The sequence below is a fragment of the Bos indicus x Bos taurus genome, chromosome 25, assembly GCF_003369695.1.
Source record: "Bos indicus x Bos taurus breed Angus x Brahman F1 hybrid chromosome 25, Bos_hybrid_MaternalHap_v2.0, whole genome shotgun sequence".
NCBI lineage: Eukaryota > Metazoa > Chordata > Mammalia > Artiodactyla > Bovidae > Bos > Bos indicus x Bos taurus.
The window spans coordinates 39,517,885-39,543,673 of record NC_040100.1 but is presented as its reverse complement, the minus strand read 5'-3'; the positions used below and the strand labels follow the sequence as shown (position 1 = coordinate 39,543,673).

Below are 25,789 nucleotides of genomic sequence, written 5' to 3'. Positions count from 1 at the left end.
GAGGCTCGCGTCCCATCCTGCTTTGCGGCCGGGGCGCGCGACTAAGAGCGTTCCTCCAGCGCGCCGGGCAGGACCAAGGCGGAGCGCGGCGCCAGAGGACCGCGCCCCGAGGTTAGGTAGGCGGCTCCCGGCGAAGTCTACTAAGTGTTGAGGAAGAGTCGAGGTGAGTTTCGGGCTCCGCCGCAGTTTGAAATTTGGGTGCACTACGGTTCACACGGGAAATGTATGCGGGTTCATTGGCGGCCCCTGAGAGCGCATCTGCCTCAGGAGCCGACAGGTAAACGGGGGCGCCAGACCTTCGGAGCCGAGGGACCGAGCGCGGGCTTCCTCCCGGAGACGCCTGCGAGCAGGTTGAGGCCCCGAACGGGCGGGGGCCGAGGTGAAGCGATGCCCGCCCTCTCCAGGCTCCCAGGTGCGCGTTGTTAGGATTTGAGGGGCTCGTGAAGCCGGAGAGGGTCGCCGCGGACTGAAGTCTGAGAGACCTTATAAGTCGTATTAAGGGTTCGAACTTCAACCTGGGGTCCCTGGGAGCCAACATAGATACTGTTTTTAAAGGGGTTTCTAGTTGCAGTGTGAAGGTTGCTCTGGAGAGGCAAGCCTGGAGGCCCATCAGGAGGCTGCGGTGATGCAGGCGAGAAATGAGGGCGTCCTGCGTTTAGGAGTTGAAGTTGGGGGAAAGGTGACATATTGAGGCGTTTGAATTGCCGTGACCAAATTAGTTGTTAATACTTGTGGGTTTCTGGAAAAGAATTTCTAAGTTTCTGGGAATGTGGTTTCGGTTACTGAAGTGACGAATACAGGAGGAGGAGGAGTTTTGTTGGCGAACTGATACAGTTAGGTTTGTTTGTTTGTTTAAGTTATAATTTACATATCATAAAATCCGCGCTCACAGTGTTGGTTATTAGTATATTCCCAAGATTGTGGAACCGTCACTTCAGTTCAGTTGCTCAGTCGTGTCCGACTCTTTGTGACCCCATGGACTGCAGCCCTCCAGGCTTCCCTGCCCGTCACCAACTCCTGGAGGGTACTCAGACTCATGTCTGTCCAATTGGTGATGCCATCCAACCAGCTCATCCTCTGACGTCCCCTTCTCCTCCCACCTTCAATCTTTCCCAGCATCAGGGTCTTTTCCAGTGAGTCAGTCCTTCACATCAGATCGCCAAAGGATTGGAGTTTCAGCTTCAGCATCAGTCCTTCCAGTGAATATTCAGGACTGATCTCCTTTAGGATGGACTGGTTGGATCTCCTGGCAGTCCAGGGGACTCTCAAGAGTCTTCTTCAACACCACAGTTCAAAAGCACAACTCTCACATCCATGCATGACTACTGGAAAAACCATATTTTTGACTAGATGGACCTTTGTTGGTAAAGTAATGTCTCCACTTTTTAATATGCTGTCTAGTTTGGTCATAGCTTTTCTTCAAAGGAGTAAGGTGTCTTTTAATTTCATGGCTGCAGGCACCATCTGCAGTGATTTTGGAGCCCAAGAAAATAAAGTCTCTCACTGTTTTCATTGTTTCCCCATCTGTTTGCCATGAAGTGATGGGACCAGATGCCATGATTTTAGTTTTCTGAATGTTGAGTTTTAAGCCAGCTTTTTCACTCGCCTCTTTCACTTTCATCAAGAGGCTCTTTAGTTAGTTGTTCTTCCTTTCTGCCATAAGGGTGGCCTCATCTGCATATCTGAGGTTATTGATATTTCTCCAGCAATCTTGATTCCAGCTTGTGCTTCATTCCACCTGATATTTCACATGATGTATTCTGCATATAAGTTAAATAAGCAAAGTGACAATATACAGCCTTGACGTCCTCCCTTCCCCATTTGGAAGCAGTCTGTTGTTCCATGTCCAGTTCTAACTGTTGCTTCTTGACCTGCATACAGATTTCTCAGGAGGCAGGTCAGGTGGTCTGGTATTCCTATCTCTCTAAGAATTTTCCAGTTTGTTGTGATCCACCCAGTTAAAGGCCTTGGCATAGTCAATAAAGCAGAAGTAGGTGTTTTTCTGGAACTCTCTTGCTTTTTTGATGATCCATGGATGTTGGCAATTTGATCTCTGGTTCCTCTGCCTTTTCTAAATCCAGCTTGTACATCTGGAAGTTCTCGGTTCATGTACTGTTTGAAGCCTAGTGTGAAGGATTTTGAGCATTACCTTGCTGGCATGTGAGATGAGTGCAATTGTGTGGTAGTTTGAGCATTCTTTGGTTATTGCTCTTCTTTGGGATCAAAATGAAAACTGACTTTTTCCATTCCTGTTGCCACTGCTGAGTTTTCCAAATTTGCTGGCATGTTGAGTGCAGCACTTTCACAGCATCATCTTTTAGGATTTGAAATAGCTTAGCTGGAATCCCATCACTTCCGCTAGCTTTGTTTGTAGTAATGCTTCCTAAGCTCACTTGACTTCACACTCTAGGATGTCTGGCTCTAGGTGAGTGACCAATGCCGTCTTGGTTATCCGGATCATCAAGACCTTTTTTTGTACAGTTTTTTGTATTCTTGCCACCTCTTCTTAGTATCTTCTGCTTCTATTAGGTCCTTACCGTTTCTGTCCTTTATTAAGCCCATCTTTGTATGAAATGTTCCCTTGGTGTCTCTAATTTTCTTGAAGAGATCTCTAGTCTTTCCCATTCTGTTGTTTTCCTCTATTATTTTTTTTTGTATTGTTTACTTAAGAAGGCTTTCTTCTCTCTCCTTGCTATTCTTTGGAACTCTGCATTCAGATAGGTATTTCTTTCCTTTTCTCCTTTGCTTTTCGTTTTTCTTCTTTTCTCAGCTATTTGGAGGGCTCCTCAGACAACCGTTTTGCTTTTCTTTCTCTTGGGACTGTTTTGATCATGGCCTCCTGTACAGTGTCACTAACCTCTGTCCGTAGTTCTTTAGGCACTCTGTCAGATCTAATCCCTTGAATCTATTTGTCACTTTACCATATAATCATAAATTTGATTTAGGTCATACCTGAATGACCTAATGGTTTTTAGTACTTACTTTAAGTCTGAATTTTGCAGTAAGGACTTCATGGTCTGAGCTACTGTCAGCTCCAGGTCTTATTTTTGCTGACTGTTTAGAGCTTCTCCATCTTTGGCTGCAAAGATTATAATCAGTCTGATTTAGGTACTGACCATCTGGTGGTGTAGTGTGTAGTGTCATCATCTGTGGTTCAGCCTCTATCTTTACTCTCCTGCCGCTTGCCTTTCACCACACCCTCTACTTTCTTGAGAGCACCTTTGAGCTTGAACTGATTCCCTCTCTGTTGCAAATGAAATCAGTTCCTTTGGAGGAAATTAGGAGTCAGTGCTTTCTGGCCTATTTCTACCCCAGGCAAAAATCTGTAAGCCAGGGCTGTAGAGCTGTGGGTAGAACAGTGGTGAATTGCTCTCTGAGTGACATTCCACTGCTACTGCTGAGCACTCTGTGGGAGAGGGAAGGCAGCAGCCTGGGGGCCACTCAGCTCGCCTCTGGTGTGGATCTGCCACATTGTGAGCTGGGATGAGCATGGTCAGGGCCGCAGTACTCTCAGAATACCCAGCCCAAGAGAGGGCCTCCGTCCCATGAGTTAGGGGCTGGGCAGAATACGGGAGCCCCGCTCTCCCTTGATCACACTCAGATGGTGTGTGTATGTGTGTGTTAGTCGATCAGTCCTGTCTGACTCTTTGCTACCCCATGGACTGTAGCCTGCCAGACTCCTCTGTCCATGGAATTTTCCAGGCAAGGGTACTGGAGTGGGTTGTCATTTCCTTCTCCAGGGGATCTTCCCGACCCAGGGATCGAACCTGGATCTCCTACATTGTGAGCAAATGCTGTACCATCTGAGCTACCAGGGAAACGGGCAACTAGGCTTTTCAGATTGCCTTCTTTCACTTAGTAATGTGCATTTAAGGTTCTTGTATTCGTGTGTCTGTCTCTTGGAGACAGTGATTTGCCCTGTGTCCTCTTTACGGATCCAAGAAAAGTTGTTGATTTTCAGTCAGTTCAGCTTTTTACTACTTGTCAGGACAGAGTGGTGACTTCTGATCTCCTTACATGTGGAACTAGAAACCAGAAGTCCTGTTGCTGGTAGATAAGAAAGTAGTTGACCCTTGTCAATTAATCTTATATTTCCAACCTTGTCATAGTAATTTATTAGTTCGAGGAGGTTTTTTTGTTGTTGTTAATTCTTTGGTATTTTCTACATAGATAATTCATGTCATCTCTGTTTAAAGATTATTTTATTTCTTCCCTTTTGATCTGTGTAACTTTTATCTCCTTTTCTTGTCGTATTACCTAGGACTTCCAGTATGATGATGTGTGGGAGTGGTGGATAGACATTCTTACCTTCTTCCTGATCTTAGTGAGAAAGCATCTAATTTCTCCCATTAAGTATACTGTTAGCTGTATGGTTTTTCATTGTGATAAAATATATGTAATATAAACTTTACAATTTCAACCATTTTTAAGTGTACAGTTCAGTGACATTAAATGCTTTCACGTTGTTGTACAACCATCACCACAACCCACACACTATCCATTTTCAGAACTTTCTCATCATTCTGTTCTTTTGGGTACCTTGGAGTGAAGTTGCTGGATCATAGTAATTCTGTGTAATTTTTTTGAAGAATCTCAATACTGTCTTCTGCTGTGGCTGTACCATTTTGCATCCCTATCAGAGGTGCATAAGGATTCCAGTTTCTCCACATCCTTATAAAACTTATAATTTTAAAATATAGTAGCCATTCTAATGGGAAGGTAGTGATAGTTTATCACAGTTTTGATTTGCAGTTCTCTCCTGATTAATGATAGTCATCATTTTTCATGTGTTTATGGATTATTTGCTTATCTTTGGAGAAATGTCTATTCAAGTTCTTTGCCCATTACAAAAAGCTTTTTTCTTTTCCCATTTAAAAAATTTGGTTGTTTTTTGTTGTTGAGTTGTAGGAGTTCTCTATATATTCCGAATACCAGACTCTAATGGGATAAATGATTTCCAGGTATTTTCTCCTATTTTGTGGTTGTCTTTTCAGTTTTGTGATGGGTCCTTTGCACAAAAGTTTCTAATTTTAATGAAATCTAATTTAGCTGTATTTTGTTTTGTTGGTGATTTTGGTGTCATATCCAAGAAATCCTTGCCAGTCCCGAAGTTGTGCAGTTTGTGCATCTGTCTTTATGCTGGTATCACGCTGTTGTTGATTACTGTAGCTTTGGACAAAGTTTTGAAATCAGGGAGTGTGAGACCTCCAACTTTATCCTTTTTCAAGGTGGTTTTGAATACTTTGGCGGGGCGGGGGAGTTCCTTTGATAATCCATATGGAAAACCATAAGATAGGATTTTCTATTTCTGTGAAAAAAAAAGTCACAGAGATTTTGATAGGGATTGCATAAATAAGTAGATCACTTTGGGTGGTGCAGGCCTGGTGTGCTACAATTCATGGGGTCGCAAGGAGTCGGGCACGACTGAGCGACTGAACTGAGCTGAGCATCTGACTAAAGCTTCCAGCCCGTGGGTATGCCGTCTTTCTGTGTCTCGGTGTGTTCTTTTTCAATTGCTTTTAGCAATGATGCTTTACTTCTCAGTGTGTTAAGTCTTTCACTTTCTTGGTTAAATTTATTCCCAAGTACTTTAAATCTTTTTGATGTTATTTTAGTGGAATTGTTTTCTTAATTTCCTTTTAGGATTGTTCATTGTTAGTGTGTAGAAATACAACTGGTCTCTCTTTTTCTTTTCTTTGTTTATTGATGCTATACTCTTCTATTATTTCCTTTCTCCTGCTAGCTTTGGTTTAGTTGCTCTTCTTCTCTTATTTCCTTAAAGTGTAAGTTAGACTATCACTTTGATACTTTTCTTCTTTTTTAATGGAAACATTCATAGCTGTGAATTTCCCTCTTAGCACTGCTTTTGCTGCATCCCAGGGTTCTGGTGTGTGTGTGTTCATTGGTCTCGGTGTGCTTTCTAATTTTTCTTGTGATTTCCTTTTTGACCTGTTGGTTGTATGAGAGCATGTCGTTTAACTTCCACATATTGTGGATTTTCCAGTTTTCTTTATCCATTCACCCTTCAGTGGACATCTAGGTTGCTTCCGTGTCCTGACTATTGTAAATAGTGCTTCAGTGAACATTGGGGTACTTGTCTTTTTGAATTGTGTTTTTGTCAGTGTGTATGCCCACTAGTAGGATTGCTGGGTCATAGGATAGTTTTAGTCTTAGTTTTTTAAGTAATCTTCCTACTGTTCTCCATAGTGGCTGCATCAATTTACATTCCCACCAACCACATCCTCTCTGTCATTTACTGTTTGTAGATTTTTTTGATGATGACCATTTTGACTGGTGTGAGATGATACCTCATTGTAGTTTTGATTTGCATTTCTTTAATAATGACTGACTGATGTTGAGCATCTTTTCATGTGTCGATCGGCCTTTAGTTGATTTTTTGTAGTGATACATTTTTGTGTACATTTTTGTAGTGATCATATGGGAAAGGAGTACATCAAGGCTGTATATTGTCACCCTCCTTATTTAACGTATATGCAGTGTACATCATGTGAAATACCAGGCTGGAGGAAGCAGAAGCTTCATTTCTGGGAGAAATATCAATAACCTCAGATATGCAGATGACACCACCCTTATGGCAGAAAATGAAAAAGAACTAAAGAGCCTCCTTGTCCTTTTTCTGGGATTCCAATTCGTGTACATTGGATTGCTTGTTGGTGTTTGATGCCTTTTTTTCCTCGATGCCCTTTCTTTGAACAGTTTTCAGTTGCTGTTTTTGAGTTGTATGATCTTTTTCAGTGTTGATCTGCTGTTCATCCCAGACTGTGTGTTTTATATTTCAGTTATTATTATCATCTCTAGAAGTTCCATTTAGGCCTTTTTATATTTTCCGTTTCTCTCATTATGGTCATATTCCCTCTACTTTCCTGAGTATATGAAGCATGTGCTTGTCTGATAATTCCTTTATATCTGTCACTTCTAGGTCAGTTGTTGTTGATTGCTTTTTCTTATGGTCATAAGCCATATTTTCTTCTTTTTCACATGCCTGGTCTGTCCGCCCTTCATTGCCTGCTTGTGATAGTGGAGCGTTACCCTCCTTGCCAGCTAGCCTGATGCCAGCCTTTGTCATTGGAGGGGCTGAAGGAGAAAGGGCCTGTGTCTGGTGCTTTGCTCTTTGCTCATTCCTGTTCTGTGACATTGGCATAGCCCTAAAGAGCTTCTGTGGCACCTTCCAGGCACTGTCCTAGCGACCAACTCAGCAGCACTCGCCTGAGAGCCAGTGATGAGGCTCTTCATATATTTGAAAGGGGACAGGCACTGCCAGGCATGTTCCGCGGGTACCTGAGTTGGTCTCCTGGCAGCTTTCTGGTGAGTTCGTCAGCCCCTCCACCCTGGGGGCTTTGCAGAACTCTCTGCAGACAGCTTCCGGGCTGATTGTGTTGGCAGCGTCTCAGATGGTTCTCAGCCTGGTGAACTGCACCATCCCGTAAACTGCTGTCTCCCAGCTCTGAATCCTCTCTGCACCCTAGAGTATTTTGTACCTTTGGGTTCATTTTAGTCAGTTCCTGTAAATAGTTAATAGCTCTTTATGCTAAACTCCCCTTGTTTAAAATACCTTGTGGTTTCTGTCCCCTGACCAATAGACCTGCCCATTTCCTTATTGGATACTAGACATTATGTATTTATGTTGTTTTGTCGTATTCCTTCAAATAGTATTTATCTTGGTCTGGCATGCAGTTAAGTTTCTTGTCATCAGTTGATCCTTTAGAGAACTGCTCCTGAGCTGTGTTAGGGTGATCCAGAGCTGCCTGTGGTGTACAGATAATTTGGCCTCATTACTGAAGGTGAAGCCCTTCTGGGGATGCCAGGCAGTACTGTGTGAATGAGGGAGCCGTTCCCTGGTGGCTTGTGGGGGCACAGTTTATTCTCGTTTCTGTGTGAGCTCTGGAGGTTGTTCTGTCCGCTCCTCTCCAGGCATTCTTGTTCCAGCCTCCTCACAGTTTTTCTCACACAGCTGCAAACTTGTCTTTAGCTGAAGACTTGAGGGGGTGCTCTGTAGATCCTGGAGCTCTGTTTTCTTTACAGTCCCTGCTCCCCGATATTCTGTTCCACACATTCTAGCCACCTGGGCCTCCCTGACCTCCCGGGTGTCTCCTCCACTCACAGGACAGCTGGGTCTGTGTTTCCCTTCCCTGTAGCCTGGAGCCCACACCGGCTGTGGCTGGTCACAGAGCCCAGAGTTCCCTGGAGGTCCAGTGGGGAAGACTTGACACAGTCACTGCCATGGACCTGGGTTCACTCCCTGGTCAGGGAACTGAGATCCCTCAAGCTGCAGGGGTGCCCCACACGTGCCCTCCCACCCCAAACCACTGGGCCCCGTGTCTTGGTTTCCCTTCTCTCTTGGATCCTTGTCTTGCACTTTCCCATTGGCTGAAAACACATCACACCACCTCTTGCCTGGTTTTCTCATTGTTTAGGGGCCCCTCTTACTCTGTCTTGAATAAAGTGAGTAAAGCATACAAATGAAGCAGCCTGTCAGGAGCTTGATGAAATTTCAGGACAGCTAGGTGTCCTATCGCTCAGCTGACATTATTAACGCTCCCTTTTCCCTTCTTTTTAAACTAGTCACATGTGAATGGGACCAGCGAGATAGCACAGGCTGAGGGAGTGACACAGTGGCAGCTTGGTTCGTTCCTGCAGCAGATTTGCATTTCAGCATCTTCCTGTGCTGTGTCATTTGTGGGCTGAGGCTCCTGCGAAGATCAGTGTCTCCTCATAGGAGCCCAAGTGAGGAAACAACTGGTTATCGAGGCATTTGCACAGGCCTCCTCCTCGGCCTACTACGACTTCAGCAGTCTTTGGGCAGTGGGGACCTGGACCGACAAGGCCACCCACCTCAGGCCACTCTGGCTTTGGCCGGAGTGAGCCGGACTGGACTCATTCCTGGTCTCCTGGGGTCATTGCTGCTCCTGCCTGAGACCCTGTCCCTTGACCCGCGACTATGCTTTTATGCAGGCCCTGGGGAAGGCGTCTGGAAAGCCAGCCTCACAGGTAAGTGGACGTGTTTTCTAAGCTGGTATAGACAGGGGGTACGATCAGTGCCACTGCCCAGAGCCCTGGAGTTCCCGAGGAGGCGGACATCTCTGCCAGGCTGAGGAGCCTGGCCCAGTGCAGAAGCCTGTTCCTTTACTCAGTCATCTGGGAGGACCACGTTGGGTTCCTCTTGTGTGAGATGCTCGCACTTAAATGGGCTGAAGAGGCTGGAGCAACTAAAGCCCTGGTTCTGTCCAGCAGGCCGCTGACTGTCCTTCATCTCTTCACTCAGCCAGGCCGCGCTCAGGTGCTGCTGCGTTGGCCCCAGTGGCATGAGGCTGACCGTACAGCGGGTGTTGGATGTGACTGTGGGCAGGAGAAAGTGAGCAGGGTGGAGGAGACGGTGGTGGGGCAAAGCCTGCTGCTGAGTGGGGTGCGTGGTGGGTGGCGTCTGGGCAGAGGCTCGAGTTAAGGGAGGGACAGGCCCTGCGGTCTGGGGGTAGGAGCAGAGCAGAGGCCCTGACGCAGGAGCCCCGGGACAGCTGTGTGGAGACCGTCAGTATGAAACCCTCTAGTGTCTGTAGAGAAGCCCCAGGCTGGTCCCGGGGGGGAAGCACTCAGGTACTCAGAGTTTTCAGAAAATAGCATCGCTTACCTGGCCCAGAGTCCCCAGAGAGGAAAGAGGCTCAGAGTTAGCTGCCTGCAGGCCCCAAGGCCCCTTCTCTAGGAGCGAGGTGGGGAACCTCAGCTCAGGACAGGTGCTGCCGCTCTCTGAGGGGCCGCAGGACAGCCCATAGGGCACAGCATTGCTGCGTCCTTGCCCTGCGCCGTCTTCACCTTTAGGACTGGGGTGATGAGAACAAATACTCTAGGTTTCAAACAGGATACAGAGATCTTCAGTCCCAAAGACTTGGTTGGGCAGAGAGGATGGTCTGTTTCCTTCTGATCGTCTCTCATTGGCTTGCTTTTCTCTTGCTTTTTAGCTCAGAGATGTCCACGCACAGCCTGCTAGTCAGACCAGCTTGCCTAGTTACCCACCGGAGCCTCCAGCTCTCTACTTCAGTGACGCCTTCCAGGTAACAGACAGACTGCTCCCGGCTATGGAACTGCTCCCAGCAGACCGGTCCTGCTGCAGACTCGAGGCACCTGCTCAAAGGACTGGAGCGCTGCCCTGGGGCCCGCAACGCAGAGGGGAGCTTGCAGAGCTGAGTCTGCTTCCTCTACCAGCACTCTTGGGGGCTGGGCAGGGGCAGCTGCCCAGAGGCAGAGAACCCAGCAGAGCCGCAGGTAATCTTGTGGGGTTGGGGAGACTGAGCTCTGGGGGCTTGGGAGCTGCGGAGGCAGTGGGACCTGAGGGTGGAGATCCCTGAGAGGGAGGAGGCCAGAGAGGCAGAAGGTGCGTATGGAGCACAGCTGGGTCTTCGGCAGTTTCATGGTGCCAGGAAGAGTTGAGAGCCTGCCAGGAGGAACAGCCCAAAAAATGCCAGTCTCTCCGCTCAGACCTTGGGTGGCCGGCCCCCTCCACTGCCCCCTGGAGGGAGACCCCGTCCCGGCCTCTCCCGTCTGTGACACATAGCGCCTGACTCTGCGTCTAGTCGCTACGTACCCTGATAAATGGGACAGAAAGGAAAAAGTGAGAGACCCACAGAAGACTAAGATGCTGGAGTTGGCGGACATAGAGTTTAAAATAACTGATTAACATTGAAACAGGCAAGATGGAGAGTTTCACAGAGAATTAGAATTCATAAAAGATTGAAAATTCTAAAAGAGAAAAAGTACAATAACAAATTTAAAATTCAGTTAGGTGGATTTAAAAGTAGATGAGAGACAGCTGAAGAAAGGACCAGTGAGCTGAAAGATAAATCAGTAGAAAATCTCTCTGCAGACCCTGCCATGACCGGCTCCTACTGCCCACACTGTCCTGGACTCTGAACCCTTCTGGAGACCCGCTGGATCGGGGGAGAGCCTGCTGAGGAGGCGTTCTGTGCTTGGGAGAGACTGAGGGGGCTTGGGGGTTTGGGGGACGCTCTTCACTCAGCCTTGTTGGAAATGTTACCAGCTTACTGGGAGTCTAGTCAGTAGAGCTCTGTGACTCTAGTTAAATCTTTCAGGGCCTCAGGCATCAGGAACCTGAGCCTGTTTGTTCATGGGCTCAGGCTAAAGGCATGCCAGTCTTCACAGCACACACCCTGGAAAATGCCTCTGGTAGGATGAGGAGCCAGGGGAGGCTTGTCTGTGACGTGCAGAAGGTGCGCACGTTGGCACTCAGGCCGGTGGGCCATGGAGCCCAGGTGTGGCCTGTGGCAGTGGCACAGTGGGCACTGGCGTAGCTGGGTGAGGGGGCAGGGTGGGGCTGTGCTGAGCGTGACTCTGAAACTGTTGTGGATTATAGCAATTCATGCACATGCAGTTCTGAGAAACTTTCCATCCTGGGTTAATGGTTTCCTTATAATGAACAGAAATAAATTCATGAGGGACGGTGAGCTAAGGTGGGGTCATGGGCCAAGGCCAGTGGCTGAGCTGAGTGATGACTGCTGACCTACACCGTCTGTTGGACCCTGATTAGAGTGGTGTCCCAATAGAGACACTGACCATCTCGGGTAAAAGACGGAAGCCTTCGTCCTCCAGAATGCTGGCTTGGGGCCAGCGAATACCCCTCTTGAGGGGAGTGAAGGATCCACGTCAGATCTGGCTGAGGGCAGGCGCAACAGCCACTGGCTCCTGGGAGCTTCTGATCGGTCCAGGCCGAGTGTCCAGAAGCCGCCTGGACGCCCTGCAGTGTCCCCTGTGCTTCAGGACAGGAGGCCTTGCCGGGTTCTCTCGGGGGGGCTCCGTGAGGAGGGGACGTTCTCTCGTGTGGGAGGTGGGGCAGGCGAGCTCAGGGCCTCTACCATTCAGGCATCTTTCAGGGATGAGACAGACGAGGTCCCTGCTCCTGTGCAGCTTATGTTCTGTTAATAGTGCGGAGGCTGGCCTTCAGTGAGTGTAAGCAGGTAAGAGCAAACACACTGAAAGAAAAGCAGTGATAAGGGTCATGGAAAAGGTGACAGTGGGGCCATGCTGGTGGAGGGTCAGGTCGGGGAGGGCGGCCTCCCTGGGGCGGGGCCGTGAGTGGAACCTGGGCAGCCCTGGGGGCAAAGTGGGGCCCTGAGCTCGCATCGCCTAGCCCCGGTAGGCGCCTGCTTTCCCCTAAAGGACAGGAGGAACCCATGACAGAGTCTAAGGGGAATAGGGTGATCTGATGACAAGATGCGTGGGTGCTGTGTGGAGACTGGACTGTGGGGAGAGTTTCTGGGAGCGGGGAGACCAGTGGGCGCGTTTGCTTGTGTTCAGGGAAGGGCAGGCACGGGCGCTGCAGAACCAGAGCGGGTGGAGCCGAGGGAAGGCAGGGACTCAGGTGAGCCTGAGGCGTCTGGGCAGGCGAGGGCCATCGTGGGAGGGGGCACCCCCATTGTGTGTGTTAGAGGGTCCCAGACTCTCAGAGTACCCCTAGTTAAGGTCAGTAAATATTTTAAGGGACCCACAGGCCAAAGAAGTAACATTTTTAAATAGTTAAGTCCATACAGTTTAAGTATAGTATTTATATCCTAACAACTTATAATAGACATTTGGAAAATAATGTAAACGTAATTTTTTTTCATTGCATTTTTAAGTAACCGTAATTACTTAGGAGTGGAACGTTTGCCTTTCAGGCTCTTCTTGAATTTTGGAATCAGACTGGACATGCTTACCCTTGTTGCCTTTTCCATATTGACTTACGCAGTAATTGCCTTTACTGTAACTGCCAGAAACCTAGCTTTGCAGACATGAAACCACACAAAGCAACGTAGCAAGATGTCATGTTGAAGCGCCGGAGTGTTGAGATGTCTAGTATCACTGTTTCCCCAAAAGTAAAACGCATCCTGTTGTGCCTGCAGGTCGCTGCGGGCGCCTCCATGCCCTGTTGCCTCGTGCGCTTCTTGTCCCTGGGCCTGAGGACCTTCGTCTCCTGGGCCACATGCTGGTGTGCAGGTCACGCCCCTCCACCCCCAAGTTCTTGGGGGCACTCACTGGGTCTTTTTTTTTGGCTGCATGTCTTAGTTAGCATGCAGGATCTTTTCGTTTCGGCACGTGGGATCTTGTTTAGGGATCCAACCAGGACCTCTACGTGGGGAGCGTGGAGTTTTAGCCACTACACCACCAGGGAAGTGGTGGTTTAGGATAGGATGAAGCTTTAAGATGTGAGATGATCTTTTTGTTCTATCTGTTGATCCTTAAGACAAAGTTAAGAGGAAAACAGTGATGGATTTATCCCCGTTTTATTTAGAGTCGAAGATATTGAGGTTCAGAGTGGTCAAAGGTGCAGTGGGTGAGACTGGACTGGGCCCCACACCCCTGACTCTTGGCTGGGCTCTTCCCGGGCTGAGCTGCCTGCCTCTCTTGTGGGCCTAACTTAGGGCCGCTGGTGTGGCAGCAGAGTTGGGCACTTGGTGCAAGTGAGGCCATAGTCGGGACCTTTTCTCTGGCAGGTTGGTGAGGGAGGGCAGCTCCTTGGCACGTACGGGGCAGTGTTTGGTTGATGGGGTGCCTGTGTCCCTGAAAACTGGGCGGGGGGTCCAGGTACCCTCTGTGTGAGCCACGGCTGTGCCACCTACTGGTTTATTCCCGTGCTCCCCTCAAAGATGTGCACCTGTGTGTCCATGGAAGAAATCCATGGAAGGCAGGCACCTATTCTGGATGCATTGATGGACTTGGTTAGTGGTTAGAATCTTGATTTTGATCCTCTTGCAGTCTTAAACTGTTTAAAAAAATTTTAAACAGGAGAGTCAGCAGTCCAACCTTAGCAAAAGGCTGCAGGGGGCGGGTCCTGGCAGCCTGAGGGCAAGGCCACGTGACCCTGCGTTGTAGATGCCGTTTCAAGCTGACTAGCACTCCTGCTGACTGCCAGAGCTGTCCATCAGCATGTTCTCATTACTTCAGGGGGTTCTGGTCTTGGTTTACTTCGAGTTGTTTTTAATCCCCCGTGTCCTCCTTCATGACACTTCTGTGATTTTGACCTTGGTCCTTGAAGACTGCTCTTCTCAGACTACTCCTGCTCCCTGAACCCCAGTCCCCTGTGGCCCTGCACACACAAACCCCACACGCCCGCCACAGCAAGGCCTTTCCATTCCAGGGAGGGACCCAGCCTTCCTACTTGCAGGGCTGTTGTTGGAGACCACAGCCTCTCCCTAACGGGGCAGAGCCGCCATTGATGGGGTGATGGGCTAAATAATGCCACCCTGCCTCTGATACATCCATGTCCTAATCCCTGGAAACATCACACAGCCAAAAAGGATCTCATAATACGGAGATGGTCCCAGATTATTTGGGAGGACCCTACACTCACTCACCTACTTCTCTGAGGAGGAAGAACCGACACAGAAGGCAGTGAACTGATGCAGCCACAGCCAAGGACACCAGGAGCCTCCAGAAGCTGAAGAGGGCGAAAGGGCCTCCCAGAACCTCCGGAGGGTGTGCAGCCTGTGACACTTGATTTCAGCTCAGTGAAGTGATTTGGATCTCTGACCTCTGAAATTATTAGACAATAAGTTTCTATAGTTTTAAGCCATCAAGTTTGTGGTGACTTGTTGCAGTAGCCACAGGAAGTGAATACAAATGGGAAGGAAAGCAAAGGATTCCAAGAAGAAATGACTGGACCCAAGGCCTGACCCTGATCTGCTGCCTTTCCGTGTTCTTGTGACCTGCTCCTGTCACCTGCACCTGGACACACAGGCTCTCCATTGCTAGCAGTTAAGGTGGGCTCTGCAGCCCCTGCCCCTTCCTGGTGCCCACCACCCTGAAGCCCCCACAGGGAAAGGTCGGGAAGTGGGGCTGGAGTTGGGGAGAGAGGGTTTTCTGGAACAGAGCCACCGCCATGGGCTCCATTCGCAACAGGCACAGTTGAGCTTTGTGCTGGCGCCAAGGTCACCTCAGATCCTGCAACCGGAATGTTGCTGGGGCCCTGCCCTTCAGGGCACCTGCTCCCCATCCCTGGGAGAGCAACATGTGCAAAAGCCAAAGAGCCTTTGGCTGTATTGAATGACTTTTTAAAATCAAGTGCAAATATCATCAGGTGCTTTTTACAGAAGCAAGGACATGTGCCTCTCAAAATAAACACATGCCAGTCACCCACCTGCTGAGAAAGGCACACAGGCAGGGCTATTGTTCCACGTCCTCCAGGTGATGCCCTGGGAAAGGGCACAGCTGCCTGAACCTTTAAAACCCCAGGTGGGATGAACATTCCTGTGTAGAGCTGTAGCAGCTCCCGCTTGTGTTTCGCTTTGTATTAATTTAAGCAGCCAAAGGAGAAAATTGGTACTGAAGAATACCAGTTCTTGGCAGAATTCTTTGTGAAAGGTTTCAGGTGAGTGTGCCCGGTGCCCCAAGGGCTGGGTGACTTGTGGCCCATAGGTGGACGCCCGACCGTGAGAACCCTAGCCAGTCCCGTGGAGGGAGTGTCTGGAGCACGAAGGGCAGTGAGCTGGCACTGCACTGCCAGGGGTTTCCTGGGCTGGCGACCCTCGTGGAGCTCATCTACTGGTGGGTGAGGGGTGAGGAGATCTAGGGCCCATTACGTGGACCTAAGCATCTGGCTCTTGCCCTCGTCTGTTTCTGTCCAGCTGGGCTCAGGGAGGAAAGGGTGCCCAGTCTGCTGCTCCAGCCCACTTGTGGCTCTACCTCTTGCTCCAGGATGAGGGGCACCAGGCTGATGGGGCTGCTGCTCGCCCTCGCTGGTCTGCTGCAGCTGGGCTTGTCCCTGAAGATAGCAGCCTTCAACATCCGCACCTTTGGGGAGACCAAGATGTCCAATGCTACGCTCGCCAGCTACATTGTTCGGGTAGGTCCAGATCTGTCCCCAGGGCCCTCAGGGTGGGGAAGCTGGAAGTGGGCCATCTAACAGGCCCTGGGAATCCTGGGCCGGTGGTCAGTCCTGAGGGTGACTGGCAGCGGTGGTAATGGGGGGGCATCAAGGTCTCAGCCCACCTGTCAGTCAGGGGGACGAGCCCTTGTTATTGCCATGCTGTTCATGGCTGGTATTAGGGTCCCAGGCTAGGCTGTGACAGGGAGTGTCCGGGGTGGGGGCAGCAGCTCAGCCCCGGGACCCACAGCAGGCAGGCTCGGACACATGGGTCTCCGCCTGCCTGCTCAGCAACATTCTGGCCTTGTCCCCAGATCGTGCGTCGTTACGACATCGTCCTCATCCAGGAGGTCAGAGACAGCCACCTGGTGGCTGTGGGGAAGCTCCTGGACTATCTCAACCAGTGGGTGAAGTGGGGTCCCAGGAGGCCGGGGGGGGGGGGGAGGGGGACGATGGCAACTGTCTCTTCCCGGGCACGGTGCCAGGTCAGCCTGGCCGCAGGGACACAGGTGTTGGGTAGGTCCCTGGGACTTGCCCTACCACCAACTTCTGACTGGGACCTTTGTCTCCTCAATCCAGGGATGACCCAAACACCTACCACTATGTGGTCAGTGAGCCGCTGGGCCGCAACAGCTACAAGGAGCGCTACCTCTTTCTGTTCAGGTAACATTGCAGGCTTCCGCCTCACGAGCACACGGGAGGCTGCAATGTCGCCTAGAGCCCGTGGGCCCTCCCCTCAGGTTTGAGGGCAAGAACTGGGGCCCCCAGAGCAGGGGTCTGAGCTGGGCTGTGCCCCTTGAGGCCTCAGCCCATGCAGAGGCAGGAGGCCTTGGTGGGAGCTCTGTGCCAGTGGGTCTGCGTGGTGTCTGAGCCCAGGCTGACCACCCTCCGGCCTGGCCTTCTGCAGACCCAACAAGGTGTCCGTGCTGGACACCTACCAGTACGACGACGGCTGCGAGTCCTGCGGGAACGACAGCTTCAGCCGGGAGCCCGCTGTGGTCAAGTTCTCATCCCACTCCACCAGTGAGTGCGCCCACCCCGGACACGCTGGTCTTGTGCTGCACCCCACAGCCCCTTTGGTCTTACACTGAAGTTACTTAGGAAGACGTCCACACTTGGGGGGTGTCTCAGTTGTCCTCTACCCCAGCCAACATCCACTCTGCTGTCTCCACAGAGGTCAAGGAATTTGCCATTGTTGCCCTGCACTCGGCCCCATCGGACGCAGTGGCTGAGATTAATTCTCTCTACGATGTCTACCTGGATGTCCAGCAGAAGTGGCACTTGAACGTGAGCCCTCCCCGCTGCCCCCGCCTTGGGCTCTGGGGGCCTCCATCGTGCATCGTGCCCTGGGCCAACCCATGGCTGTCTCCTGGCAGGATGTCATGTTGATGGGCGATTTCAATGCTGACTGCAGCTACGTGACCTCCTCGCAGTGGTCATCCATCCGCCTGCGTACGAGCTCCACCTTCCAGTGGCTGATTCCTGACAGTGCCGACACCACGGCTACGTCCACGAACTGCGCCTATGACAGGTGAGCGGGGTGCCTCTGCGACTAGCTTCAGAAGTGCTTCCCAAGACCGGACACTCACCCTCCTGACTTAGGAAAGGCATTTCTTAGTTTTGGGTTGGAGCACATTTAGGGAGAATACGACACTGGCAGATAATGGAGGTTGGTCAGCGGTGTGCAGTTTGGGGCAACATTGAGCCGGGGCCCAACCAACTCCACAGTGGCATTTAAGCGTGGTTGGTGTTGTGTGACAAGTGCAGATTGTCACACCCTGGGCTCTTGTGTCTGCTACTGTAGGATCGTGGTCGCAGGGTCTCTGCTCCAGAGTTCTGTGGTTCCTGGCTCGGCCGCTCCCTTTGACTTCCAAGCTGCATACGGACTGAGCAATGAGATGGTAAGTATCTTTCCTGGACACACTGCTTTTTTTGTTGACTTGAGAAAACCAATGGCTCTGGGCCAGTCCTGACCCACCTCAGGCGCACGACCATAGACGACTAGGTGTCTGGGGTCCCTGCGCTCACTGCTGTCTTCCCACAGGCCCTGGCCATCAGTGACCATTACCCGGTGGAGGTGACGCTGACATAAGTCCCTTCTGGGGTCCAGAACCTCTGCCCCACGCTGGGAGCTGAAGACAACAACTGACCCGTCACAGTTAAGAGCGGAGGGCGGAGCTTAAGGAACCCAGTGCCGTTCGTCCCCGTGTGCCCTCAACTACCCCACAGCAGCTGGAATTTGAGGAGAGGGATGGAAGGTAGGCTTTTCCTCACCTGGCCCACTTCCATTGTAAGTGTGGCGGTCGTGTCACCAGAGCACCCCACTTTCTCAGTCTGGAAAGAAAGTCTAAAACTAAGAAATGCCTTTTAATTTAAATACAGCTCAAAAGGGGGTGTTGTCATTCACGCACCCAGTCGTTCCTGTGTGTGTCCCTACTCCCTAGTGACTGGCTGCAGGCCGCCTTGCCCCACGGTTGCGTCTGTCCCCTTGTCTGCGGCCATCAGTGTCGCTCCAGGGCCTTGACAAGCAGCTGGTTCAGGCGTCCAACCATGGGTCGAGGGTCGTCGATGAGTCCCGCTGTGATCATGGCGTTCTCGTAGATCTGAAAGGCAGGGCAGCACCTTGTCAGTGGGAGGGGGAGCAAGACCTGGGTCCAACCCAGGGACCTCAAATGCAAAGAGAAGAAGGGAAGAGAGTTGTTCTGTTTAAAACAGGGTTTTAAAGGAAACCTCAAAGCCTCAGCCTGCTCTTCACCCGCTCCAGCAGCCTCACCTGATCCACCAGCAGCTGGGCCAGGTCAGGCTCGCTGTCTCTCAGCTGACTGAGCTTCTTGATCAGAACGTGTCTGCAACACGGAAACCACACGTTAGCTCAGAGCTGGGGGTGCACACCGAGCACAAGGGCTTGTGATCTGGAGTGACTTTTCTGAAATGCTGGGGTTGTTAGAACATGCAATAACAAAAAGGGTAATAAAGAATAGTTCAGTGTCAGAAAAAAACCACAAAAACTTTATACCCAGAAAACCTGGCAAAAGTTTTGATACTAATATAAAAACTATATACTCCTGAGGTAAGGAAAGTCGAATTTAACATACAAAAAGACATATTCTTGGATAAGTGGACCACAGAAGTGAAACTTTCCTTAAATTATATTCTTATTCCTTAAAAAAAATCTACCAAATTCATAAAGAAAAGTAAACATGGAAGATCAGAAGAAATTGGAGGAGGAGGTCCCAATAATCAAGTAGTTTAGTTCTGGAAAATGAAATGGTAATAGTGCAAAGTGGACAGTGTATAAATGGTCAAATTCATACAGCAATTTTATTAATACCTGATAAGACACGATAACTGGGCAGCACCCAGGAAGCAAGTTTCCTCCTGTGTGATTCCTTGAACCAAGAACCAAAATAATCTCCAGACCAATCAAGGATTAAATGTAAAAACTAAAAGCAAAGTATAATACTAGAAAACAGGGAAGAAGTGTTTTATAATATTCAAAGGGGAAAGAAAGCCTTTCAGACTATATACAAACATAGAAGTCAGAAAGAAAAGACTCTTGGCTACATAAAAATTGAAATTTTTTCTGCAGAGGAAAAACTACAATAGGAAACATCAAAATTATAAGGTATAATCTTCATTTTTTGAATGGCAGAAAGGAAGGTGTTTGATAAAACTGAAAGCATTGGGGGAAGGTACCAAGGACAGCGGCAGTGTCCATGGTGCCCCGTCTGACACTCTGCGATTCCCTCCCTCCCAGCGCTGTTTACAGCAGCAAACATCTGCAAGGTGAGGACCCCACACTGGAGGTGTCCCACCACGAACTCCATATGGTTGAGAAGTCTAAAGACTCAAGAGCATATAAACAAATTTTAGAGCAAATGAGTTAAGAGTCTTCTGGCAATAGAAAATGAGCCCTCTGCACAGCTATCTTATAAAACCACATTTGTGCCAGAACTAGTTAAAGCCAGTGGGTATCCAGTCAGTGCCCATCTCTGCTGGGTCAGCACTGGGAGCCATGCACCCATTACGCAGGCCTGTATCACTTATGCCTACCTGCCAACCGGGGTGGCTGTGGAAAGGCCCTTGACATTTTGCGTGGCCAGCCATGAGCCAATTCAGATCTTCAACTTGGTAATCGTGTGGCTAGTAATTTGGCTCAGAAGCTGGAAAAGGCACCTTTCCCTACTCCCGAATAGTTTTAAGGAAATTAATGCTTAAAAAGGAGGAAAAATATGCTAAGGTGGTAAATTAAAAAATCAGACACATATTATATTAAAAAACAAAGCTCCCATAGCTTAAAGTCCAAAAGAAATATATCAATAGGGTAGTGACTCTGGTGGGAAACTATGGACTTTTTCTAACATTTTTGGTGGCTTAGGTACTTCATTTAAAAAATTACTGCTGCATACAAAGTTAAGTTTCCAAAACAAAAAATGCCTCCATATACAACAGCAACAGTTAGAAAATGAAATTTCAAAATACCAAATAAAAAAGACATCAAATAACTATAAAAAATATACAAGAATGCTAAAGAAGAAAATACTCATCTGAGAAGGCAGCACAGAGCAGCAGGAGTGGGGAGACTAAGCAGTTAACAGTCCAGGAAAGCTGACGTGTGCCCCTGCCCACCCCCGACACGGATCCCAGATAGGCTCCACGAACACGAAAGGCACATAGGGGAAGAAACGTGTCTGAAATAGAGATTTCCTAAGACCCCAGAAAGCAGCAGACAGGCATACATTTGATTATATTAAAATTAATTACATAAAGAATTTCTCTTTAGAAGATACCTTCAGACAGGTGAAAAGTAAGTGAAGATATTTGCAGCTGATGAAATATACAAAGAAGGTGTTTTTGAGAGAAAGCCAAGCCCAAGGCTCACTCGCAGGACCGGGTTCTGACGCTTTGCCCTCTGGAAGTCCTGGGCCTGGTCCAGCCCACCTGAGGACACAGCCCTTCCACGCCTAGGCACGTGCCCCGGAGACTCACCTGTGCCCCAGGTGGAGGACAGGCGTTCAGAGCAACCTGCTCCCAACAGCCTCTGAACAGAAACTACCCCAGGGTTTGTCAGAACAGTTACTGTGCCGAGCAGACTCATACCCGGAATGCGATTCAGCTATGAACACAAACCACAGTCACCCCGCCACGGGGTGGGCTTACAGGCTGACCGAAGAAAGTGAGGCTGCACAGGGGTCCCTTCACACGCCGCTCAGAAACAGAGAACTGAGCTTGTGTCTAACAATGCACAAGTACCCGAAGTCAGGACTGTGGCTCCCCCTGGGGGGCAGGACAATTCTAGTGGGAGGAAAACAGGAGCTTCTGGGTGCAGGCAAGGTCCAATTTTCTTAAATGTGAGTGTTTATAAATATTAACCATACTATCCATTAGCTCATGTACTTGTCTATGTATTATAAGTGAAAGAACACGGATTCATACAACTCAAAGAATACCTGGTAGGTCAGAAACGGGCACGCATGCTCCTCGATGGGCATCGAGGGACGCAGGCCCCAGCGGCCTCACCTGGGGTTGATCTCCAGCGTGGGCTGCAGCAGCTGTGCGCGCTCCTCCTGGGTCTTGGCCAGCTGGCGCATGCGCAGGAAGTGCCGGGCAGCTCCCATCTCCAGCACCGTGATCATAGCAGGGTGGGTGTCCAGCCGGAGAGTCACCTACAGGCACGGCCAGAGGTGAGGGGAGCCCTGGCAGGGTCTTGACAGATACGAGGCTTCCCCAGGTGACAAGCCAGGATAGTAGTGCACCTTCCTCCCTGTCTCCCCATCACCCTCTAAGGAGAGGAGGCCTGACTGTATGCTGCTTGGGAGCTTTCCTCATCTACACTCCAAAGCCGCCAAATTCTAACCTATCAATTAGCCTCCAGGGTCCATCATGCCTGGTGTTACCTCTATGTCCTACAGCGACCCTGTGTCTCCAGGCTCTGCCTCTCTTCCTTAATTCTGTCCTTCCAAGAGAGTGCTCTCACCGGCCCTGCCCTGCGGCTCCCTCTGGCCTTTATTTCATCAAATACACCTTCTCCCCTGCAGCCCTGCAGGCTACAGGCCTCCTGACTTAACACCAGAGACTCTGGGCCTGCTGGGCCCACAGCCTGCTGACCTGGGGAAGCACCGTGCCTGTTCCTTCATAGGAGACGGACAAGAATTCTGCCTCACTCGCAGGCCACCTTAAGTGAGCCGCTGCTGCAGAGCACGGACACGATACGTGCGCTGCGTAAAGAAGCCTCACTCCCTGCCCAGCGGCCCAGAGGCCCACTGCCGCCTCCCACAGGGCCCTGGGTCTGCCCTCCGCTCTCAGCCATCCGGACACCTGCCCTCCCTTGCGGCTGTGCCAGAACATGTCTCTCAGCCAGTGATACCTGTTCTCTGGTGACTTTCTTTCTCTTGCAGCTTTGAGCTGGACTGGTGCGTTCCTAGCTCATTAAAGCCCACCCAGACCCCCACTAAGAACCCAAGCAGGATGGTATGGTTAGCTCTTGTATCCTCAGCTACTGCAGTCCCTTTAGGCCTGGACCAGGCAGACCAACTGGGGAGCCCTCTTCTCTGCCCACCAGACCCTCAACTGCTCACCTTCCACTCTTGGTTCCATCTGCTCTACAAAGTGGAGGCAAAGCCGAGCTTGCTTGTCTCGCATCAGCAGCACCCCTGGGCACATGTGACTACACATGGCAGAGGGCACACGAGTGCAGGGGTGGCAGTGACATGCCTGGTCTCCACCTCACGCCATGGCTCCAACCACTGCTGGGAGAGCACCTGCCAGGCCAGCAGCCCAGGGACAGCAGGCTGGCCAGCTGTGTGGTCAGGGAGGGTCACGGCGGCTGGCTGGTGGCCCATTGCAGAGCCTCACCTTCACGTCGGTGATGCGGGACCCCAGCGCATTTCTCATCCAGGCCATCAGGTCCTCGGTCTCCTTCTCTGACAGGCAGTCTCCTGCTACAGGCAAGCACAAGGGTGAGCTCGGGCTGTCTGCATAACCCTCTCCCCGTGGGCTCCCTCCACTCTGCCAGCCACTGACCGGCCAACCACAGAAGCTACCAAAACGCTCTGCATCCAAAAGCAAGCGGACAAGGGGCCTCCCTGGTGGTCCAGTGGCTAAGACTCCACGCTCGCAATGCAGGGGGCCCGGGTTCAATCTCTGGTCAGGGAACCAGATCCCACATGCTGCAACTAGAAGTTCCCTGCATGCTGCCATGAAGACTGAAGGTCCTGGGTGCCACAACTAAGCAGCCAGTTGTGCAGCCAAATAAATATTAAAAAATAAAATACAGCTGATAAATTCATACCTCAGAAAGGATGCTTTTTGGGTGCCTGAGGCCCATATGCATATATTTTATTAGGGCCTTAAAACTCCTGATTCTCTTAGCTTGATCAGTCTTATGAAGACACATTGAAAAGAAAACCCCACACACACCCACCACTGCAGCACAGAAGAGGCCGTGAGGCCAACAGTGCCAGCTCCCCGGGCCCGCTCGGCCCCACCCTCCCCCAGGCCACCAGCTACACCTGAGCCCGGAGGGCAAGGAATCAGGCTGACCTGGGGCGCCATCCTCAAACTTCTCCTCCTTGTAGTGGTCGACGACAATGTCTGTTTCCACAGAGATCAGCTTCTTCTTGTCAAACTCACGCAGGTGGAGCAAGGTCAGCTCATCAAACTGCTCGTAGCAGAAGAGAACCTGTGCAGGCCGAGACGGCGTCATCAGGCGGGCAAGCCTCCGCCCAGGACAGAGCGGGGCTCCTGGGCCTCCTGGATGAAGTGAGTGGTTTAGAGACAGCTCTCAGCGAGCAGGAACGCGGAGGATGTTCACAGAGAGACCCTCGCATCACTTGCTAGAGAGGGGATCAGAAGGCGACCCAGGCCCGCCTCTGCCTGTGGACGGCTCACCGCGCAGCTCTCCCGGTCCCCGCACAGCCCGTCAGTTCCCAATGAGCATGCCCCTCCTTCAGGGCTCAGGGCCCCCGCCCTCTGACCTGGCCGGAGGGGAGAACAGGTGTGGGGCGCCCGGCTCACCGACCTCCGTGTTTTTCCGCTTCATGGCCTCGTAGTAGGGCGAGTGCTCCGCCAGGTGCCGGTTGGGGGCACACAGGTAGTAGATGTTGCGGGTGCCGGCCTGCATGCGGCTGGCGTAGTCCGAGAGGCTGGTCAGCTGCCCAGCAGGCAGTGCTGACGACTCGTACCGCAGCAGCTTCGCGATGTCCTCCTGCAGACGGCAGAGGCCGGGTCACTGGAGTTCCGGGTCCCGGCTCTGGAAGCCTCCAGACTGAGGGGCACAGACCTCAGGGCCTCCAGTAAGGGAGGACGGCTCTGGCTGGCCTGGTGACCCACTGCATCTGCAGCCGAGGCAGCTGCTGCAGGAGCCCAGCCTGGGGTGGCACACTGGGCTGACCCGGGGTCTGGGGGACCTGGGACTCCAGTGCAGGCCCCTGGGCCCCCCCACTGGCCATTCCAGCTTGCCCAGGGCCTCGCTGAGTGGGCCTTTCTGGGTGAGCTGTGTGCATGGTCCCAGGAGTGGCCAGGCCCTGTCTGTGACAGAGCCGCTGTTAGACCCAGCAGCCTCCCTCTGTCCCGAATCACAGACCTTCTCTCGCGGAGCAGGGCACGGGAGTGTGAAGTCCACGCTCTCCAGCCCTCCTCACAGCAGTGTGTGAACCAAAGTAGGTGTGTGACTTGGACAACGGACCCTGGAAGGAGGGGTGTGTCTGTCTCTGCTTGGCTGAGACCTGTACGTGACCACGGGTGGAGTCATCAATGAGGACGGAGGACCAGCAACAGGCTAGGGCCTGGTCGTGCCCTGATGATAAACCCTGCCGCATCTACACCACCGCCTCATCTGACAAACCACGGTGCCCAAAGGGCACAGTTCAGACGAGGGTGATGTGGCGCGGATGCAAGGGGAGCAGACAGGGATCTGGGAGCCCACCCGGCAAGCCAGGCTCTAGGTGCAGAGGCTCAGTTCATGCTCTGGTGCTCGATACAGATCCTAACAAACACGAGACACCAATAAAGGGCTTAGACAAGCCTCTGGCCCCACCTGGGTGCTGCTCCCATGGACACAGAGGGTGCATGTGGAGCCCAAGCAGGCGGTGCCTGAGCTGTTGGACAATGTGGGTAAGAAGGGCTCGGGGGGTGTGCAGGTTGGCAGCCTGGGCACTCGGCCCCTGTCCCACCCTCCCCGGCCTGCAGAAGCACCCGAGACCCCTGAGGTGGTCAGTCACTCTCCTTTGTATTACAACTTAAAAGTGGCCCCAAAATGTTTATGGAACAATCTTACTGTTTTTAAGTAATTATGCAGTTAACTGACCCCTGGCCCGTGTTGAAGGACTTCTGCCCCATCACATGAGCTGCCCTCCCCACCCATGAACCAGGCACCTGGCCTGTCCCTGCTTCTGTGACCTCAAGTCCCCCAGGCCCTTGTGGGAGGAGACGGCGCACACCTCCACCCCTCTGGCCATAGGCAGGGGCCCTGGAGGAGCCGGGCCTGCCGGGACCACCTGTGGGGTCCAGAGGCCTAACCCCTGGAAGTGTGGCTGGCCATCCTCACGTCCCAGGAAGCTCAGGTGTCTGCTCTTCAGCGGTGTCCTCCATAGTCCAAGGCTGCCCAGAGGAAGGCCCGAGACCCAGACCCTACCTTGACCTCCTGCTCAGCTGTGGTCACGATTCCCTCTCTCACAAACAAGCCGTAATCTTCAAAAAACCTGGCATATTTCTCAGCATCTTTTTTACTCTGGTCAGTGAAGAATTTTATCAGCCTCTGCTGCAGAACGCCCTGGAGTTTTCTACAGAACAGAAAAGCATTTATTACAAGAAAGCAACTTTCACAGAATACCATCAAACAGCAGGACATGAGCCACCTAATAATCAGAGGAGTGAAGACATCCCAGAAAGGAAGGGCGACCTGTCGTTGACTCCAGTAAA

The 25,789-nt window shown here is 51.2% G+C and overlaps 2 protein-coding genes across 9 annotated transcripts in view; one reads left to right on the top strand and one right to left on the bottom strand.

Moving 5' to 3' along the window:
- The first annotated feature begins 11 nt into the window (after positions 1-11).
- On the top strand, positions 12-25,658 carry DNASE1 (deoxyribonuclease 1). 8 transcript variants are annotated; one of them, XR_003508744.1, is made up of 12 exons: positions 12-163; positions 8,584-9,009; positions 9,975-10,278; positions 10,877-15,847; positions 16,183-16,271; positions 16,448-16,531; positions 16,776-16,891; positions 17,043-17,155; positions 17,245-17,399; positions 17,673-17,769; positions 17,913-18,126; positions 21,907-25,658. XR_003508744.1 is itself a non-coding variant. In XM_027527821.1 (12 exons), the coding sequence occupies exons 5-12, from the start codon at positions 15,701-15,703 to the stop codon at positions 17,958-17,960; spliced, it is 849 nt and encodes a 282-aa protein (XP_027383622.1). In that variant the 5' UTR covers positions 12-163; positions 8,584-9,009; positions 9,975-10,278; positions 10,877-14,765; position 15,700; the 3' UTR covers positions 17,961-18,274. The 8 variants fall into 8 exon arrangements, 6 of the variants coding, with proteins under 6 accessions (XP_027383622.1, XP_027383620.1, XP_027383626.1 ...); XR_003508745.1 differs by having other exon boundaries at positions 22,267-22,285; XM_027527821.1 differs by lacking the exon at positions 21,907-25,658 and having other exon boundaries at positions 10,877-14,765; positions 15,700-15,847; positions 17,913-18,274.
- TRAP1 (TNF receptor associated protein 1) overlaps positions 18,217-25,789 on the bottom strand; it is a 49,191-nt gene continuing 41,618 nt past the window's right edge. Inside the window, exons 12-18 of the mRNA XM_027527818.1 lie at positions 25,503-25,650; positions 23,889-24,074; positions 23,411-23,549; positions 22,724-22,809; positions 21,389-21,534; positions 18,642-18,714; positions 18,217-18,471 (exon numbers count right to left, since the gene is read on the bottom strand). Of these exons, the coding sequence (XP_027383619.1) occupies positions 18,370-18,471; positions 18,642-18,714; positions 21,389-21,534; positions 22,724-22,809; positions 23,411-23,549; positions 23,889-24,074; positions 25,503-25,650 (880 nt within the window). The 3' untranslated portion in view covers positions 18,217-18,369. The remainder of the gene's footprint in view (positions 18,472-18,641; positions 18,715-21,388; positions 21,535-22,723; positions 22,810-23,410; positions 23,550-23,888; positions 24,075-25,502; positions 25,651-25,789) is intronic.

Bases quoted from the DNA above. Each gene is read 5' to 3' on its own strand.
- DNASE1 (XM_027527823.1), top strand. From the start codon at position 15,701: ATGAGGGGCACCAGGCTGATGGGGCTGCTGCTCGCCCTCGCTGGTCTG. The intron at 17,156-17,244 runs GTGAGCCCTCCC...GTCTCCTGGCAG, and splicing joins AGCAGAAGTGGCACTTGAAC to GATGTCATGTTGATGGGCGA. The intron at 17,770-17,912 runs GTAAGTATCTTT...GTCTTCCCACAG, and splicing joins ACGGACTGAGCAATGAGATG to GCCCTGGCCATCAGTGACCA.